Source organism: Ambystoma mexicanum, chromosome 1q, assembly GCF_040938575.1.
Source record: "Ambystoma mexicanum isolate Mex_15411 chromosome 1q, UKY_AmexF1_1, whole genome shotgun sequence".
Classification (NCBI taxonomy): domain Eukaryota; kingdom Metazoa; phylum Chordata; class Amphibia; order Caudata; family Ambystomatidae; genus Ambystoma; species Ambystoma mexicanum.
The window spans coordinates 1,253,829,012-1,253,849,655 of NC_090922.1; the positions used below are offsets into that span (position 1 = coordinate 1,253,829,012).

At 47.3% G+C, this 20,644-nt stretch overlaps 1 protein-coding gene across 1 annotated transcript in view; it reads left to right on the forward strand.

The window, feature by feature from the left end:
* The window catches only part of PSMA4 (proteasome 20S subunit alpha 4), a 324,356-nt gene that overhangs the window by 195,514 nt on the left and 108,198 nt on the right, over window positions 1–20,644 (forward strand). Inside the window, exon 7 of the mRNA XM_069642068.1 lies at window positions 15,927–16,057. Coding sequence (XP_069498169.1) covers window positions 15,927–16,057 — 131 coding nt within the window. The remainder of the gene's footprint in view (window positions 1–15,926; window positions 16,058–20,644) is intronic.

Below are 20,644 nucleotides of genomic sequence, written 5' to 3' on the forward strand. Positions count from 1 at the left end.
TGACGCAGAAAGACAGACAACGCCAAAAAGGATGCAGAAAGAAACAAAAAAAGAAAACGGAAGGTCGAAATCGAGACCCAGAGACAATCTGACCTCAGGAAACTGGAAAAAAGAACAAAGATACAACTCCTCAAGACAGAAAGGGGGTGAACGCGGTAAATCAAGAAGGAGATCGGCAGGTAGACGGAACGATCACAAACACATAAGAAAGCCGTCTAGAAACATAACACCGGGTAGACCGCGTTCCCAATCCACGAACGCCCATAACAAACCCAATACTGAAAAACGACTCAGCTCGTCACGAGACAAAGAAGAAACGATCTTTCGGTACAGATCCAGAACACAGAAATACAACCTAAAACCGAAAAAAGTGGACAAAGCTAAATGGCGTATAAAGATCACACAAGTGAAAGAAAACAGAGACGAAATAATCTTGAACCGAAACTCAGTGTTAACACTGTTTAAATACATTCGAAAGCTGAATAAAATAAAATCAGAAGATCTGCTTGTAGTAGAGCCAAGCCACGAAAATACAAAAGCAAAAACGGTACTCTATGTAACATCAACAACGTTGAAAAACCTGATCCTCGACTGTAGTGAAGAGCTGGACGAAATGGGCTACGAAGTTAAAGTGCAATCAAACAAAAGTGAAGAAGACAATAAAAGGGAGGCTGAAAACACAAGGCGTACTAATCCCAGTAAAAAGGAAGCAGACAGACACCCAATAAGTGCCTTAGGAAGAATGGGTCGCAATAAGTCGTCTGAAAAAAACAAGGACAGAGCAAGAGTCCGGGGAGCTGAAGAGAAACTGAGGGAAAAGCGACAAGCCTCGAAAGAAAACAAAAATCACGAAAGTCTTATAAAAACCAAAGACACAAAAAAACTTAATAAGGCCAAGGAAATTTCAGAAATAACAGCCAAACTCCCAACAGAAAAACCTCCCCAAAAAAGATGTGAACCCACGAAAGACATATGGTCCTGGTTGCCCAAAATTCTGAGGGGAAAAAAGCAAACATAGCAACCAGCGAGAGACGAGCACAGTCTACATGACAGACGTCGCGCGACCCCCTCAAAGTGCGAACTAAAAATGTGCTCGTGGAACACGAGAGGACATACCCACTTATTGTCTCCAAAAGACATGGACCTGGGATTATACGATCTTCTATGCCTCCAAGAAACCTGGCTGACTGAACCCCCTGCAATAGGGGGGTTCGAAGTCATCCTTGCACCAGCCAAACAAGGAAGTCGAGGAAGACCTTCGTCGGGATTACTGATCGCAACCAAAAAAGACTCAGGGATCAAACTAGAAGAAACATTGATCAGCAACCAAATGATCCTGATGGTTAAGGCGGCATGGAGACGGTGGAGCACCGTTAAAAACGCCTACGAGAAAGTCACCTTAATCGTAGTAAATACCTACTGGAACCCCGCAAGTATAGAGCCTACCGCCTACATAGAAAAAATGGAGGACGCGATAGATGAGGCACTATCGGAACATCTGGTAACATACTTCCTCATATGCGGTGACCTGAACGCTACGTGTATGAGCTCGGAAGAAAGAGTGGCGCACCTAGGCCACAACTCAACAGGCAAACAACGCGGCAACCTATGGGTCAAATTGATGAATTCAAGAAACCTTCACAATTTGCACGAAGCATTCCCAGACCCAAATCGCCCGCCATCATGGGAAATGAAGGAACTGGCAGGTACAATAGACTACATCTACGTCACTGAACCATTACTGGCAATAACGAAAGATTTTGAAATTACAAGAGTCACAGCCAGCGACCACAACCCCCTGTCAACAACCTGGATGTCAATAAGGCCACAGAACGAGTATGTTGAGCATCAAGTCATAGCCAACACGAAGGGAAATCGTCTATACCTTACAACTGAGGCCATCAAGGAAATAGAAAAAGGATTCAGCTCAATGCTAAATCACTTGGGCAAAAATACTACAGATTATACGCCATTCCTGACGAAGTTTAAGAAGACTCGTAAAACAAAAACAAACAGTGAAAATCCCCCAAGACATGTGTACGACCTAACACTGGTGGAGAAACGTCGGGCACTGCGAAAAATACAGCGCAAAGCAAAATCTTCAGGATCTCCAGGGGCTGTGAGAGCGGCAGAAGCGGAAACCAAACTATACAAAGCATGGGTTAAAGGCCACAGACTGTCTCTCTACCAACAAGATGCTGAAATCATTCTAAAAGCGATAAGTGGCAAGAACACAAAAGAATTCTGGAAAATCTTGAGAGCGGCTAACGAAACCCAAGAAAATACAATCATAAACGAGATTGGGGAAACTACTTGGACAAAACATTTCACTACTATGTACCAGGCACCAAGTTCCAACTTAAAATTACAGGTCGGAATGTCTACGGAGCCATGGATAATCATTGACGACCCACAGGAAATCCAAATGAAAATCAGAGGCTTAAAAAACTCTCACGCCCCAGGACCCGACGGGATCACAAACTCCGATCTAAAAACACTTGAAAATGAGTGGCCAAGCCTGCTAAGCAAAATCTTTGGCAGAAGTTGCAACTTAAAAACGATACCACCCTCATGGAAACAAGCAACAATCGTTCCAATATTCAAGAAAGGAGACAAAAAAGACCCGAAAAATTACAGACCGATTGCGCTCCTGGACGTCATCGGCAAAGTGTTTGGTTCAATGCTTCTCGATCGCTTCAAGATCTGGATGGAGGAATCACCCTGTAACGACCCACTCCAAACAGGATTCAAAAGAAACCTGGGCACGACAGCCAACATTCTAATGCTAAACGTGCTGAAAAACAGAGTACTGGAAGGAGGAACGAGAATTTTTGTGGCATTCATCGATCTGACACAAGCATTCGATCGGATAGACAGGGCCCGCCTATGGTCCAAACTGGAGACCTGGGAATGTCCACCGTCTATATTAAACCCGATCAAAGCACTATACACCGACACCTCAATACGCATCCGACTTGACCAAAACGGCCTGCTATCAGCACCCATCCCAACAGCGAGAGGAGTGAAGCAGGGGTGCCCGCTGGCCCCGGCCCTGTTTTTGGCATTCATTGGAGACATCCAAAACGAGGACCCAACAATTAGAGCATTTCCCCCAAAAATATGCAAAACCCCGATAACACGTTTGCTTTATGCAGACGACCTGGTCCTAATGGATCATACACCGATTGGTCTGCAGCGTCAACTGACAAAGCTCCAAGGGTATATGCAAGAAAACAAACTGGAAATAAACGTAAAGAAAACAAAATTCTTAGTACTGGAAAAAGCGACCAGGAAAACAGAAAAATTGAAACTAACTTTGGAAGGATCACTGATCGAGCGAGTGTTTAACTTCAAATACCTAGGAGTAACCCTAGACTCCTCTTCGCAAGACAAAGCCATGCAATCGGTCCTGATGTCCAAAGCCAACAAATTGGCAGCCCAAGCCAGGGCCATAGACAAAAAGTTTGGAAGATTCTCACTTATCCCTGTGCTAGAATACTACAAGAAAAAGGTGATGCCGACACTAACATATGGGGGAGATGCTATGATGAACTTACCACGATCCATTTGGACAAAAATTGAGGCAAAGTTCTGGCGAAAAGTCCTCAGTCTCCCAAACTCGACCCCAATAGCCTCAATTCGACGAGAGCTCAGTTTACCCTCTCTCAGAAGTTCAGTCTCACAATCGTCTCTAAGACTGTTCAGGAAATGCCGGATGGCTGAACCACCATCAATATACTTTCTCATCAACCTCGAAATAGAAAGGAATACAAGCAAAACCCTCAAAAAATGGAAAGAAGAAAACTTCAGCTTGCTAGAACAGGTCAATGCAGACGAAGAACAACTAATAAAGTACCCAAAGAGAACCTTCACCAAAATCAAAGAACTCGACTGGATAAGCACCCTGGAGACAGCAGGAAAAAACAAACTAACCTTACACCTGCCGTCAACCACGAAAAAACTCAATGAACTCCAGGAATATATAAAGAAGTTCCCATCCAGGAAAGGGAGAGACATGCTGATGAGAGCCCGTCTAAATGTCTTGCAGACAAATGAGATCCTGACAATTAGAGGCCAGTCGGAGAACAATAATTGTCGATTTTGTGAGACACAAGAAAAGGAAACAATCCGCCACTTGCTCCTAAAATGTGCCTCAAACCAACATATAAGAAGAAGATACTTAAAAGCAACCTTCTCAGATTTCATCATAGAGGACGAAGAAACATGTTGGTCTCGTTTGATTGGAGGCGACAAAACATCATGGCAAATAGCATCCTACAAAATCTTGGAAGCCATAAACTGGCCGATAAAGGCACATTTTTAGAGAGCTGTTCTCATTTTATCATCTTCTTTCCTTTTTATCTTCGCCACGCTTACAGACACAGACAGAAACCTCAAACTTTGTAAAAATCTTTTGATTAAATACAAATAAAAAAAAAAAAAAAAAAAAAAAATAATATGCCAGCAGCAATCATCAGAAATAGTTATACGCAATATACCAGTGGTGAGTTCATCAGAGCAAGAAGAAATTGTGAGGATAAGATGATATTTGATGAGGAATGAGTTATTATTTACCAGATTTCGGGAAAGAGGTTACCAACGCAATACAATTCAGAAGGCGGTAACAAAGGCAATACTAATGGACAGAAAAAGAGACTGTGATACAGAAACAAAGGCCTTTCAATACAGAAGGAAAGAAAGTGAAATTTATCACAAGATATTGTCAGAATCCGCATGAGATTCGCAAGATACTAAAGAAACCTTGGCACTTATTATTTCTTGATAAAGATTTAGTGGGATGCTTAAATGATGAACCGGCGATTATCTTCAAGAGAGCAGACACTTCTTTTTTAGCAGGTCAAACCAAGGAGCGAGCAACAACATGGCTGAATCTGATGAGACTGGGTTTCCACACATGTGGAATATGCACAATGTGCAAATTTGGTCATCCAGATACTGAACAATTTTGCGACAAAACGCCTGTTGTAGTTTATGCATTGATGTCTGTAACAAAATATATATAGGCAGCACGATTCGGCCATTAAGAGTGAGGATAAGGGAACATAGTTCCTCTGTCAACAGTCGGGACCCACGCTTATCATTGGCTGCACAGTGGCAGAAAGAACTTCAAATGGAAGACAAATCGGGGATCAGATTTATAGGCCTGAGTAAACTTGTTCTCAATAAGAGGGGTAGTGATAAGGAGCGCTATCTCATGCAATGAGAGGCAAGAATAATTTGCCACTTCAGCAGCACTTGCATTGGTCTTAATTCTGATAATGATGTGTTCTTTTCTATGATTGAAATTCCAAACCTTCATCCCATGATACAAGGTGGAAGGGTTTGTCATATGACATAATGCATTGGGGAGATATCAACACATTAAGCGGCAGCGCTATTTCCAGGATCACCTGGGATAATATTTAACTGGGGGACATAAGCATCTCATGTAATGTATGGTAATTTGAAATATTTTGTCAGCCATTGACTTCCAGTCTTATCCATATAAAGGGTGTGGAACCAGATATCTGACAAGGATGGCAATAATATTTACTAAAAATGAGGGACACAACCTATTCTGGGACAACCGTTACCATCCTTGTATCAATATAGAGGATGGGCGGAGGAAAGTCCATCACGTTGTTACAGTTGGTGCAGAGACAGATGCGCTCACAACCTCCGACTCATTAATGCATGGAACAGTGGGGTGATTTTGCTGAAAATGTTGGAAGGGACATGCCATCTGAAGAAAAGGTGCCCCAGCCAAATTAATGGGGACATAATGGTGTGCCATGAAAGTTGGGGGGCGGGGGACAAACACTCCTGCCCCCGCCCCAACTCTTACGCCTATGGCGAGGAAGATTATCCCCTAATCGTATGACAAGCCATGATAATATTAAACAAGGGCAAGTCTGCAAACTATACATGTTTATTATATATAGATTAATTACAGGAATAGAATTATCCACACTGATACAATGGGAATATGAATAAGTAATTCAGAATTACTTTGGTACCTAAAAGTAATCCTGCTGGGAGGTGGTGCATACAGCATCGCGTGAGTTTATAAGCGATCCAAAATGGTGGATCCATTTGGAACACTGGGAGTACACATACGAGGGACATTGTCTCTGTTCAAAGGTATGTAATTGGGATGAATGAATCAGGCATTTTTCAGAATTTAAAGTGACAGTTTGCATTATACATCAGCGTGCGTGAGTGTTGGAGACAAGATGCTAGTCTGTAATTATGATGCTAAGGAACCAGAAACAGGGAATTACAATAATGGAACAGCTGCAAGAGGGATGCAATTATGTAAACACGGTACTAGATGACCAGACACAAGGAAATAGTCGTGGGTACCGCACTTTTATGAAACATCTGAAAACGACACATCTACAGAGTCGTAACCTAAAGAGTGAACAAAAAACAGTATTTGTAGTAGGTGGATATGGCAATAGGTGATATATACTATAAGGTTACAACATTAATAAGGGAATGACAGGTTTTGTTTTTTGGGAATACAGAGCTACTTAAGCAGTGGAAGACAGAACACACCATACCACATATAGTAACGCGGCAGTGGAATTGCACACAAACATTTAAATGTAAACAATATCTTTAAGTACTTGTTTATGTATGTAATTTGGAAATTATATTCTCAACACAGAATGGGATTAACCCTATACTAATTATGTTGAGCAGAGAAAACGAACGTGAATGAAGTATGCTATGAAGCCAAATTGGTGAGTCACAAAAGTTAACTAAGGATTGGCAATTTGGCCTTGACATCCTTTTAGACAAATAATGGAAGATGTGAACATGTATTTACTGGATTTTTATTTCCTCTCATTTCTCTTTTTTACACATTGAATCCTCCTACCCTTCACCAATCCTTTTCTGTCTGTGATACTCCTTCACATATTATGTTTTGAATGTGCCACAGTGTGATGATGTATGCCCGGTTTTGAGAAAGGCGTGTGCTGAAATAGATGTCAACCAGGACCTTTTGAAAGTAGTAACTTTAGGCTATTTTTGATTTGATAAAATAATTTGTTCTCAATCCCAACAAAGAAATGTCCCCCAAAACCCTCTCCTTTTAAGCAGGTTTCTACCATTCATGCACAGCCTAGGCTGTCAATCACACAGCAGGGTGGCTGTCCTGAAAGGAAGCGAGCCAGCCGATCAGGATTGGTTGCATTCAGGCATTCCTAGAGATAAAGGACAGGAGCGTTTCGGGAACCTCCCTCACAGCCTGCCTTTCCAGACACACTGGAGCCAGAGGTGGGCTTTAGGGCTGAAACCAGCCAAAGGCAAAATGAACAAAGGGCTCAACTCGGCCCGATGCACAGAGTAACCTTTGGACCAGTTCACCCAGGTCCACTGCTGGAATCCTCCTAGGGTGTCTTCTGTGAATCCCCTGGACCCTCAACTAACTCTAAAGTACTTGTTCTCCTTTGGACCTCTGACTTTTGCTACTTGAGAACCTATAATGGGATGCCTGTTGGACACTAGACCCTAGCGACTCCCCCCTCCCCCTTCTGCCACTGAGAACACTCTTGCTCCAAGAATAAGGGAATGACTTCTAAGGATTGGGCCTTTTGCTAGAAAAAAAGAGTATGTGTTTAAAAGTTACTTTCTTGCAAAAGACGTTGGTTGGTAACTGTAACTCTGAGAGTGAACAGTTACAAAGGTTATTACTTACCTTAGAAATGTTATGCCATTCTGAAATGTATGTGTAATATCTTTCTTCCCTTAAACTGTTTCGCCATTTTAATAGAAAGTAGATGTTAAGGTTATTAAGCTCAACTGTAAATTGGCTGTGCCTCTTTCCCCAAAGTAATGCTGTTGGCTTCACTACTTATTACTTTCAGAGAATAGGTGTATGTTTCCCAACTGGGTCTTGCTTCCCCTGGCTTGCTGTTAGCCTGCCCAGAATAAGTCTGAATTATGTTTTACCTACCTACAATAACCTTGAGTCATTCATAAAGTGTAACGCTGGGTTTTGCTTTCCCAGGTCTGTTTTTGACATACACAAACAGTCAGAGGTGTATACCTACCTTTAAGTTGCTTGTTGCTCTTTTAAGTGTATAGGTTTTACTTAAATTGAGGTAGCTTTTTGCCATCTTAAAATGAGTTACAAGAGTTATTGCTTATCTCAATCTGTGTTTTACTTATCTCAAAGGGACCTGTTGCAGAATGTTACATTCGAGGGGATTGGGTCCTCTGACGTATTCCATTTCTGTGACAGGTAATGTCCACAGCTGTGCTGCTTCGGAAAATCTTTGGCTCCTGCGTCGATGACGTCGATGCGCCATCCCCGAGGACGGCCGACGTCACCCGATTTGCTAAGTAGGACGCACGACGCCTATAGCCTCAGTTCCGTTTTTTCCGCGAACGTGTTCGCTTCGTGAATCTCGGTACGCCTCGACTCGTTGGTGGTGTTGTTTTCTATTCTCAGTTCATTGAACCTGTTCGGTTTGTTGTGAAGACCTGTTAGTGGCAATGTCTTTCTCATCTTCGACCCCGCGTCCGGGCTTCAAGAACTGCGGGGACTGTGGGTCCAAGATGTCAGTCATGGACTCGCACGACGCCTGCCTCGGGGAGGCCCACGATACGGACGACTGTGTCGACTGCCAGTCACTCACTGCAAAGGCCTTGCGGGAACGCAAGAAGAAGCTGTCGGTAGGCCGGGTGTCTAAGCCCCGGAAGTCGGGGTCTGTGGGGCTTTCGACCGATGACTCGAGGGGTGACTCACCGCGTCATCGTTGGAAGTCTGGTGGGTCTCCTTCCAGGAGTCGGTCTCGCCACTCCTCCGCCTCTTCTAGGCATTCCAGGAAGCGCTGGCATAGGTCGCCTTCCCCGTCCTCTTACGAGGACTGCGCCCGTCAGTGGGTCACTTATCCCTCCATGCAAGCGACACCGGAGGAATGGGTTTCCTTCGGGAAGCAGATGCTAGCGATTCTGGAATCGCAGGGCACCGCTCCGTCCGCGCCTCCGAGTGGGGTCGGTCGGCACCGGTCGAGAGGCATCACCCGTACGCCTTCGGGCTCAGGTGGTCGGCACGGCTCACGGGAGAGGTCCCGCTCGGACAAGGGTAGCCATTCTCGCCATGCCCGTTCCAGGTCCCGGTCCTCGACGCGCTTGAGACCGCGTGATCCTGTGCCGGCTTCGAAGAAGACGTCGACGCCTGTGGCGCCGAGGTCGTCGACGATTTCTCTCTAGGCTCCGCCTCTGCGGGGGTCGTCGGCGCCCAGGTTGTCTAGGGACACGTTCGGAGCTCCGGCTTCGAGGACTGTCGACGCCGCCGATGCTGGCGACGTTGCAGCTGACGTCGACGCCGATTCACTCGACGCCGACTCGTTCGGCGCCCTCGACGCCTTTCGAGGCGGTGGTGTCGGAGGGGCCCCGTGGCACGGGGTTTGCCCCTAGAAAGGCTATGGCTAAGGTCCAGCACTGCTTTGGTCCGCAGAGGTCTTCCTCTCCCCACCTGGAGTACATTTCAGAGGGTGTTGAAGGCTCTGATGGCGGCCTGGTTCCGGTTGCGGTTCCAGATGACCATATCTCGGGCCATAGCCAGTTTGATGACCTGAGGCAGTCGCTGCATGCCGCCAGTGGACTGGACACCTCCGGGGGTGGAGTTTTGTCGGCCGGAGCCTGGCACTTATGCCGATTCTTCATATCGGCACCTTATGTCTCGGGTTACCGAGTACTTGGGTTGGTCAGCTCCCCCAGGGGAGTTCGTTCAGGATGATCTCACGGACATCCTTGATCTCGGTCCACCCACTGACCCGGTTTTGCCTTTTCATATGGCTCTGCAGAGAAGGGTGGCGGCGGCTTGGACTGCTCCGGAGAGTCTCCCGGCAGTGGGCAGTGGGCAAGTCTTTGTCGCGAAAATACCGTCCAGCCAGTAGCGACCCCTGCTACTTGTCTAGGCACCCCACCCCGGAGAGTTTGGTGGTGCAGGCGGCTACGGCCCCGGCAAAGCAGGCGTCGTATCCTACCATCCCTCCAGATAGGGATGACAAACGTTTTGACGGCTGGGCGAAGAAAGTGTTTTCTTCGTGGGGGTATGGCACTTCAGGCGGCCAACTCCATATGTGCCTTGTCTCGTTTCACACACACTCTGTGGAACTGTGTTGCATTAGCGGCTGATCATATTCCCGAAGGGGACGAACGGAATGGTTTCCTTGCTATGGTTCAGGATGGCAGGGATTCTATGTGTGAGGCCGTTCAGTGGGGTTTGGACTTGGCGGATTGTGTCAGCTGGTCCATGGCGGCGAGCACCGTAATGTGCAGGTTTGCGTGGTTGTGGAAGTCTGGGTTCGCTCCTGATGTGCAGTCCCGGCTCCTCAACATGCCTTTTGACGGTGAACACCTTTTTGGCAGCAAGGCTGACGAGAGCCTTGAGAGGTTGCAGACCTCCAAAGCTGCAGCGAAATCGTTGGGTGCTGCAGTTCGCCAACCTCTGCCTTTTCGTCCTAGGGGACAGCAATGGAGGGGAGGTTCCTTTCGCTATTACTCGTCCTTCAGTAAAACGAGAGGAGCTAGCAGTCAAAGAGGCCATCGTACGAGAGCCAGAGGTGGAAACAAAGGTACTCGAGGTGCCAAGGCCGCTCGTGCAGTTGCCTCTTTGCCCTCAGGCAACGCCGCAGCCTCTTCCACTCAGTCATGAGGCCCGGTCCCATGGATCGCCGGTTGGGGGCAGGCTGGCGCAGCATCTTTTAGAGTGGCAAGCCATTACTTTGGATGTGTGGGTTCTGGAGATCATAACCCACGGCTACTGTCTTCCTTTTCAGCAGAGGCCTCACGACAATCCACCAGGGAACCTCTCTTTGAAGAGTCCGGATCCGCTCCTTGCGCACAAAATTCAAGCCCTGCTGGAGAAAGGCGCCATAGAACTGGTGCCTGTAGCGGAGAGGAAAAAGGGATGGTATTCCCCTTATTTTTTGATTTCAAAGAAAGACAGGGGATTGAGACCCATCATGGACTTGCGCGGTTTGAACAAACTCCTCAGGAAGGACAAGTTGAAGATGGTGACTCCTTCTCAAGTCCTCCAGGCCCTTCAACTTCAGGACTGGTTGGTGTCTCTCAACCTCAAGGATGCTTACTTCCATGTGCCGATCCATCCCAAGCACAAGAAGTACCTGAGGTTCGCGGTTGGCGACTCGCACTTTCAGTTTCGGGTCCTGCCGTTCGCATTGACCTCCGCCCGAGGGTTTTCACCAAGCTCATGGTGGTGGTGGCAGCGCATCTCAGGAAAGGGGGGGATTCACGTCTACCCCTACCTGGACGATTGGTTGATCAGGGGGAGCTCTCCCGAGCAAGTCCTGGATCATCTGTCCGTCACCTGCCACTCCCTTCACAGGCTGGGCTTCTCCCTCAATTTAAAGAAGTCCCATTTGACACCAACGCAGCGGCTCCAGTACATCGGAGCAGTACTCGACACGTCCCTGGGGCAGTGTTTCCTCCTCAGGTGAGGGCTCTTCACATTCAGCAGATGGTGCACAAGTTTCAGTTTGCCCAGAATCTCCCAGCGTCTGAGTTCTTGAGACTGCTCGGCCTCATGGCATCCTGCATTCTTCTGGTGCCAGAGGCTCGTCTGCGGATGAGATCTTTGCAGTGGGCACTCAAGCTCTAGTGGTCTCAGTCCTCCAGCAGGCTGTCGGACCCTGTTCAGGTGCCGCCCTCGGTAGCCCGGGACCTTCTGTGGTGGGCCGTCGAGGGCAATCTGATGAAGGGGGCCCCATTTTGGCTGCCCTGGCCGGAGGTGACGATCGTGACTGACGCATCCCTCACGGGATGGGGAGCTCCTGCCAACAAGTTGACAGTCAGCGGTCGTTGGTCTCCGTCGGAGTCCAGACTCCATATCAATCTGTTGGAGCTGAGGGCCGTCAGGCTAGCCCTGAAGGCTTTTCTGCCGACTGTGCGCGGAAAGAGTGTCCTGATTCTAACGGACAACACGGTGGCCATGCAAAAAGGTGGGGGCAGGGTCACTTCCGCTGTGCAGGGAGGCGATGCAGCTCGAGTTCTGGGCCATCCAGCAGGAAGTTTCGATCTCAGCGTTTCATCTGGCCGGAGACGACAACGAGACGGCGGACGCTCTGAGCAGGCAGAGCACGATCTCTCACGCATGGGAGCTGGCTCAGGAGATTCTCCTGGAGATCTTCGCCCTTTGGGGGACCCCTCAAGTGGATCTCTTCGCCGCCAGTGTCAACCGGAAGTGCGAAAGGTTTTGTTCGTGGGAATTTCCTCCAAAAGGAGCCTTGGGAGACGCGTTCGTGGTGGAGTGGTCCTTCCCACTGTTGTACCCGTTTCCTCCAGTCCCCGTCATCCTGCAAGTGCTGCGGAGGTTCGGTTCCCGGAGGATCCTCATTGCTCTGGCATGGGCCCGGAGGATGTGGTACCCGGACCTTCTAGACTTGTCCATCTGCCCTCCACGTCGTCTTCCCTACCGAGACAATCTGCTCTCACGGAAGGGGGGTCAGGTTCTCCATCCAGAGGTCAGATCCCTCAATCTTCACGCTTGGCTTCTGAAAGGTTGTGGTATAAGGATTGGGACCTCCCTGAAGACGTGATGGAGGTGTTGCTCTCGGCCAGGAGGCCGGCAACAAAGTCTCTGTACCGTTGCCGTTGGAGAAAGTTCTGCGACTGGTGCAGAGTTCAGAATGTGGATCCTTTTGAATGCGACATTCTCATGGTTTTGTCTTTTTTGCTTTCTTTGGCCCACAGTGGCTTGCAAGTGGGGACCATTAAAAGGTTACCTGGTGGCGCTGTCCATATTTAAGCGCTCGTCTGAAGAGTGTTCCTATTTTAAGATTTCTTTAATTTTGCAGTTTTTGAAAGGGCTCACTAATGTGTTCCCTCCGTCATCTTTTTTGGTGCCAGGTTGGGATTTGAACCTTGTTCTTAAGTTTCTTATGGGTGCTCCGTTTGAGCCTTTGCATTCTTGCCCTTTGAGGCTGTTGACTCTGAAAACTGTGTTTTTGGTTGCGGTTACTTCCGCTCGCAGAGTGAATGAGTTAGAGGCACTTTCAGTTAAGCCACCCTTTACTGTGTTTAACAAGGACAGGGTTGTCCTTAGAGTTTGTCCTTCTTTTCTTCTGAAGGTGGTTTCGGATTTTCATTTGAGCCAGAAGGTGGTGGTTCCGGCGTTTTCTCCTCCTCCACATCCTGGTAAGGAAGAGGAGAGGCTCCATAGGCTTGATCCTCGGAGAGCGTTCAGCTTTTATATTTCGCGCATGTCCCGGGTCAGAGTGGACGATCAACTTTTCATTGGTTACGCTGGAAAGCGTTTGGGACAAGCTGTGACGAAACAGACTGTCTCGTTGGATTTTTTTAGCTATCTCCGAGTGTTACCGCTTGGCGGGTAAGGACCCTCCGGCTGGCTTGCGGGCCCATTCTACCAGAGCAGTGGCTGCGTCTACTGCCCTGCAGAGGGGAGTTCCTATTTGTCACATCTGTGATGCAGCCACCTGGGCTTCAGTACATACTTTTGTACGTCACTATTCCCTTGATTCCATCAGAGGGCAAGATCTGGCCTTTGGCAAGGCAGTTCTCTATTCCGCAATTTGATTGGGCATGCTAAATTTGTATTCCAAATTCTTTCCCACCTCCTTGCTTGGTACTGCTTTGGGAGTCTGTCATAGATATGGAATACGTCGGAGGACCCAATCCCCTCGAAGAGTTAATTTCTTACCTGGTAACATTCTTTCGATGGGATGGTCCGACGACGTATTCCATATCGCTCCCTCCTTGCCTTCCCCGCTGCAGAATTTCCTTTGCGATTGCAGCTTGCGTTCCGCAAGGCCTTGTGTGTCTGACTGGCAGAAAACTGGTGGCACACGTTCTGGGAAAAAAACTATAACTGAGGCTATGGGCGTCGTGCGTCCTACTTATCACACCGGGTGACGTCGGCCGTCGGAGGAGGTCCTCGGGGACGACGTCATCGACGCAGACGCCAAAGATTTTCCGAAGCAGCACAGCTGTGGACATTACCTGTCATAGATATGGAATACGTCATCGGACCATCCCATCGAAAGAACGATACCAGGTAAGAAAGTAACTTGTTCTTCTCAGGTTTTACTCACCTAGTATAGCTGTGGAACATCACAAAAGAAATTATAGATTTTTACTGTTCCTAGAATAAGTGTCACTATTCTGCCAAGTATATTTTCCAATTGATAATACCAAGTGATTTCTTGCCGAGCGTCACGGTACAACTGCTAGGGTCTACTACCCTTAAATTACTGAAAGTAATTTAAAAAGTGACTATTGGTTTGACTTCTAACTCCTGCTAGGTGTTCAAAATTAGGTTATATGCTTTGGTCTGTATACCTTCAAGCATAATGTTGTTTATATGATCTGTGATGGTACTTATCTCCCCCAACATTTATCTGGGCCTACTTGTATTTAAATTAAACAGTTTGTTTTACAATACAGTGTTTTTCAGTGTTTCTTTGGACTATTTGTATTACATTTTTTTTTGTACTGATTCTACAGCCCTCTCTTCCTCCTAAGATGAGCCTGGCTGCTCAGTCTACGCTACCATGAACTCCGGTGGTACAGCCTTATACTAAGAGTGGAATCTTGTACTGTCTCAGTTGAATGGTTTTACTAAGACCTTAGTTGGACTTCAGAAAACATTTCCTAACACCCATTGATTCCTATGTGAGACCTCTTCTTGGTGGAGCCAATACAAGACCTGAAAATACCCCAAGACTTTCTGAACACAAATTACTCGCCTAGTCTACATAATTGTTTTACTTACATTTAACTTTTTTAAATGTAGCATATCTTCATAACCTCACTGTGTGGCCAGTTCTTTATTTAAAATGATAGTTACCTTGGATCTCGTCCACGTCACTTCCCTCCTAAGCATTGATTTTTACTGTCAGCCACAGCTACTACTAGATGGGCTTGACAAAGCTGAAGGATCTTCTCTTTGGCCCATGGTCACAACAAGTGGCTGTTAGATTCTGCCTAACATCCTAGTATTCAATGCTTTTGAGTTTGGAGAAGGGGGGTGAGTTATGTTCCCTTGGTACTCAGTCCTGCATGAGGAGGCCTCCTGCTTTGCTTGATATCAAGCCACTAGATGTCGCTTTCAGACCTACTTCATATTTTTTTTTTTATCAAGAGACACACATGCCTCTTGAAACAAATCTGTTTGAGTGATTGTAGAGTTTGTCGATCGTCTGGGAATGCTCTGGTCTCACAATAACCTTCACATTTCCTAATAGATGGACCAAAGCAGCAGCAGGAAGAAGATTTTCTTTCAGTCCTTTGTCTTTCATGTTTTGTTGTCATTTTACTGGGAAGAGGAAGGGGCACAAACTTCTCTTGGAAACAAGCTTCACACCACTCATTGACTAGGGAAACTCAAGCTCCTCTCAGCTGACAATTTGTAATGAAGTCTACAACTTGCGAAGATGGTATATAGTTTTGGACAGTGGGTGAACTCATTCTGAGGAGGTGGTTATGAATGAAGCAACTTGCGCAAAGATGGTACTAAAAAGTATGGGGGCATAATCTAAGGTCATTCAATGGTGAAGTAATGGTTTAGGGTTGAGCTATCGAAAGACGGACTGTAAACTGATAGATCTGACTGATTTGGTAAACGTACACCATTGTGTCTCAGATCTGATGGTGCAGCTGTTTTAAAATAACTTGTCAGTGGTAGCTGAAAACATATATTGGCTACAGGATGAGTATGGCTAATACTCCAACCCCAGCTGATTTCTCCTTGGGAGTGCCAGCAGTCCAAAGCCCAGCTCCCGAGTTCATAAACAATTCACATTTCATAAAACCTTTTTTTTCCAAAATTTAGCTATAACCAAACAAGATTTTTTAAATTATTAAACGTATTCCCAGTTTCCAGTGTTTCCTTTTTCAATCTGTCTTACCTTACACATTTCTCTCCACAGGCAAGCGGCCGTTTGGTGTTTCACTGCTTTACATTGGTTGGGACAAACATTATGGTTTTCAGCTATATCAGAGTGACCCCAGTGGAAATTATGGTGGTTGGAAAGCTACTTGCATTGGAAATAATAGTGCTGTAAGTATTGTTTACAAGTTAAATGGAGGAACTCCAAAGGTTTGTGTTAGGAAAGATTTCTTTGCTGCACCTTTCCTTCCATTTTTATGGACCCTGTTAGGCAAGAATTGATGTTGTAACCCTGTTGGAGACTATGGAACCCATGTCCTCTTGGTATTAGGTAACCCATCTTTTGGTATAGGCCTGTACTACACAAGTTGGTAGTGTGACTAAGCAGCCAGGCTTATCTCAAGAGGGGTACATGTGAGCTGTAGCAATGAAATGCACACATGCAAGTAGCCATGTAACACTTACACGCAAGGTTTGTAGTTATAAATATTTATTTAACAGTAGTTTCTAAATAAGCATTCTTTAAAAAGGGAAATGTGTGTAACAATCAAATATACTTAAAATACTTTTCCAGAATCAACACAAAGCTAGTAAATATTTAGAGATGCTTGTTACACACTTCATACAGCCTAAGGTGACTTCACTAACTAGGACAGTAATGGCATTTATATATCCTAGTGCATTTTGCAGATTCTGAGCTTGGTACAAAGGAAGGGTAAAGGGAAGGAAAAGGGTTAAACAGGTTCTTGGAGCATGTGAGCACTTTAATCTTCGTCTAGACAAAATCCTTTCCCAGCAATAATAGTTTAAAACCAAGTTACCACCTCTGAGGGACAGTAAATATCAAAGTCAAATGGACTAGAACAGTCTGCAGGGAGCCAGGACATCCAAAGTAAATTGGAGCACAGTGTATGGAGCTCAGGCACTTCTTAGATAGCAAGGTCTTGCACAAAGTAAGAGTTTGTTGAAGAAAAATCACTGTAGGGTCACAAGCTGTTACACTTGAGAAGGGTAGAGCTGAAATCAACTCTTAGCAAAGTAGCTACTGCAAGTCTCAACCTAGAAGAGCAAAGCTAAAGACACTGAGGTAGTACCCCTTTGGTTAGAAGAAGAGTGGTCCAGCTGGCTTCTATCTGATTGCAGTAATGCTGATCCTGGGTTCCTATTCGTCACTCATGGGGACAAGAGAGGATGTCTGGAGGACTCCTGCGGCACCAATTCAGTGTTTGGCGGCAGCTACGGCCTCTTTTCAGTTCAGCAGCACTTTGTGGTTTCAGCGCTCGGTAAACAGCGCCACTGCGGATCTTGGACACTTGTTGGGCTTCCTTGGCTCCTTGAGTCCTGCACTCTGGCGAGGGGACTCAAGCTCTGGTCGTCCTGCATCTGGAGCGTCCTGTGGAGACTCCTGGAGCTTGTCTCTGGCTTACATGCGTTGCACTCTACTACGGATTTCTCGACCCCTGGAACTTGGTCCCTGCAGCGGCAAGGAAGTACAGCCATTCGGGGAAGGTTGTCCAGTGGAGTTCGTCTCGAGGTTAGTTGGTCCCGCTAAACCAAGGGAAGAAGTCATCCCTTTTGGAGCTTGTCTTGTCGATTAGAAGTTTCAGCACAGCAGCCGGGCTTCACCGGGCAATTAAAAGGTCTAGGCGGATGCAGCAAGCTCCGTTCACGGTTTCTTCGTCTGGTTTTTCTTCCTGGTGGTCGACTCTGTCTTCAGTCCCAAAACCATCACCTTTTGTAGGTTTCTCCCATTCATTCACAGCCTAGCTGTCACTCAAACGGCGGTGTCTGTCCTGAAAGGACAGCCAGCCAGTCAGAACTGGGTGAATTCAGAAATTCCTAAAGACAAAGGACAGGGGAGTTTCGGGAACCTCCCTCACTTCCTTCCCTTCCAAACACACTGGAGCCAGAGGCGGGTTTCAGTACTGAAGCCCGCCAAAGGCAAAACAAACAAAGGGCTCCAACCTGGCTTGGCACGCATAGTAAAACCCAACAAAGACCTCAACCAGAAAATGGTGAAAATAGTTGACCGGGGCCATTTTGACAAAATGGTCACCCATGGGTGCTAAACTGCAGCTGAGGTTTCAGCCTGCGTTAGAAAAGCACAATGGTAGGAAAATTAAACCACTGCCACCAGCCATTCAAAGTAGTGAGGGTAACATACACATTTTTATATGAGTAGGTAGGAAAAGGGGCTACTAAGTAACCCCCCAGCACTCCACATACAATGGTGTCTGCTGGACCTACTGTTAGGCAAGATTTGATGTAGTAACCCTGTGGGAGACTACACCAACCTTGTCCTCTTTGTATTGGTAACCCACCTATTGGTATAGGTATGCACTACACAAGTTGGTAGTGACTGAGCAGCCAGACGTCTCTGAAGAGAGGTAAAGGTGAGCTGTAGAACTGTAACATCGAAAACCACAAATACAAGTATCCAAATAACACACTCGAGGCTTTCTAGTAAAAATAATGATTTATTTATGTAACGGTCCGTTTTAAATAAGCCTTCTTTAAAAAGGGCAATGTGCAACAATAACAATACACTTCAAAGTACTTTCTCAGAATCAAGTCAAGCAAGTAGATTCTCTTTAGAGATGCTTCATACACACTTCCTACACCCTGCGGTGACTTCACTAACTAGGACAGTATTGGCATTTCTAGATCACTTTTTATACTTTGTAAAATTCTGAGGTTGGCAAAGAGGAAAGGTTAATGGAAGGAAAAAGGTGAACAGGTTCTCAGAGCGTGTGAGCACTTTTTAAAATCCCCAATGAAGTCTAGATTAAACCTTTGACAGTAATACTAGCTAAAAACCAATGTAGTACCAAATATGACGGACAGTTAGAACCAAAGTCAATGGGTTATAAGAGTCTGTAGGGAGCCAGGACAGCCAAGTCAATTTGAACAATGTCTTTGGAGCTGAGGCACTTTTTAGATAGCACAAAGGTCTTGCACATAGTTAGAGAGTTTGTTGAAAATCACTGTTGGGCCACCAGCTGTTAGGCTTGTGATGTGTAGAGCTGAGATCAGCTCTGCAAAATCAGCTACTGCAAGTCTCAAGTGAGATAATGCAAGCTACAGACAAGAGGTAAGTACCCTTACTCTTACGTCCCTGCCCCTTTCTTCCATACTGTATGAGCGTCCCTTCGAAGGGACGGGAGACGGAACCTTTTTCACCAGAAAAAAAACATTGTCTTTAAATTTAGAGGCGTGCGTGGGCGTGGCCCAGGGAGCATGCACTGCCCTGACTCCGCTCTCTGGCGCGGCACCTCAGTCCCCTTTTACGCATCGACAGGAACTGGCCAAATTCACCAGCGCTCCTGGGTTTGGCGTCGGCCATGTAATTCCACGCGCGGATACTTCTTCTTTGTCTTTTTTTGTCTTATCTATCATTCAGGTGCTCGGTCTTCAGGCGTCGCGCTCCTCCCTGGCGCATGTTGACTTCTACAGGTTTCAGCAGGGGTCCATCCTGCAACTGGCTCTTCCCAACTTCAGACCCCCACACCCTCGGCCTACGTTGCCTTGTCCCAGACCACAGTTGGCAATCATGCTCGGCGTGTGACTCGCTGTCCTCGATTGGCGCTGAAGAACAGACTAGCCAGGTGGAGAGGGCTCATCCAGAGGTCGCTTCCAGAGGATCTCAAGTACTGTGTTAAGCATAGAACCAGGCCCAAGGTAGGGCCGATATTGTCCAGCGCACCCAGCAAGGGAGACCGGCCAGGTCCTTCTACCGGCACGTGCACCAAGGCTGCTACAGCTACCGGCCTTTGGGTCGAGGGATCCTTCCAGGCGCGTGTTGAAGAACCTAAGCCCTTTTACCGGCACAATGGCTGAGGGGCTATGCCCTAATACTGGCAGTACGTCTGAGGGGGCATCTAAACGCAGCTCTACTGACCCCCGGTTGAGGGTGTCGCACCTACTGGGCCGAGGAGCGGGGTAGGCCTCGTGATCCACACGCAAGAGTCTTGGACGAGGCTGGGCCCAGCGGGCTGAGCAACACGTCGCAGGCACGTGGCTGGCAGCGCGACAAAATGGCTGCCGCGGCAAAAAGGGGCACCGCCCGACGCCATTCCACAAGAACGAGTGTTAAGGTGGGACTGGCTTCAACCAGGTACGTGGCCTACAGACTACCCTTCATTTGCGCTAGGCAACTTTCCTTTGCGTCCATGTGGACAGGGTATGCAGCGGCCCCAGCAGCCTCCTGCTACCCCGGCTGTACCCCGTGCCACCTCTTTGGCTAGTTAGGAGGTGCTCTTCGAGAAGTTTCTCGGCCTCATGAGGTCTCCTCAGATGAGGGTTATTATCAAAGACCCAGTCAGGGAAGTCCTCCCCGCCATGCTAGAGGCCACTAGCCTCTAGGCCCCGGTGCAGCCGCCTCCTCCGCAACCTCCTCAGCCTCCAGCTGCGGCTCCTGTATCTCAGCCTTCGGCGCCATCTACTCCTCAAGATCCGCTGGATATGGGCGAGGAGGATCCGGACACGCCATCCTCAGCCAGGGCCTTCCATGAACGTCTTGCTGGCCTGGCGGAGTACCTGGGCCTCCCCAACCCGAGGTCGAACAGCCAGCAGAGGGGGTTCTGGCTGAAGTCCTCACAAACGCCCCTCTGCCAACACAGGGATTCCACTGCAAACTGATGTAGTCTCCCTGGCCACCAAGGGTTGGTACAAGCCCCACTCGGTCCGGCCGGTCAACCGACACCTGGACGCCAAGTACAGGCAGATGGAGGGGGATACACTCTTGCTCTAGACGTGATC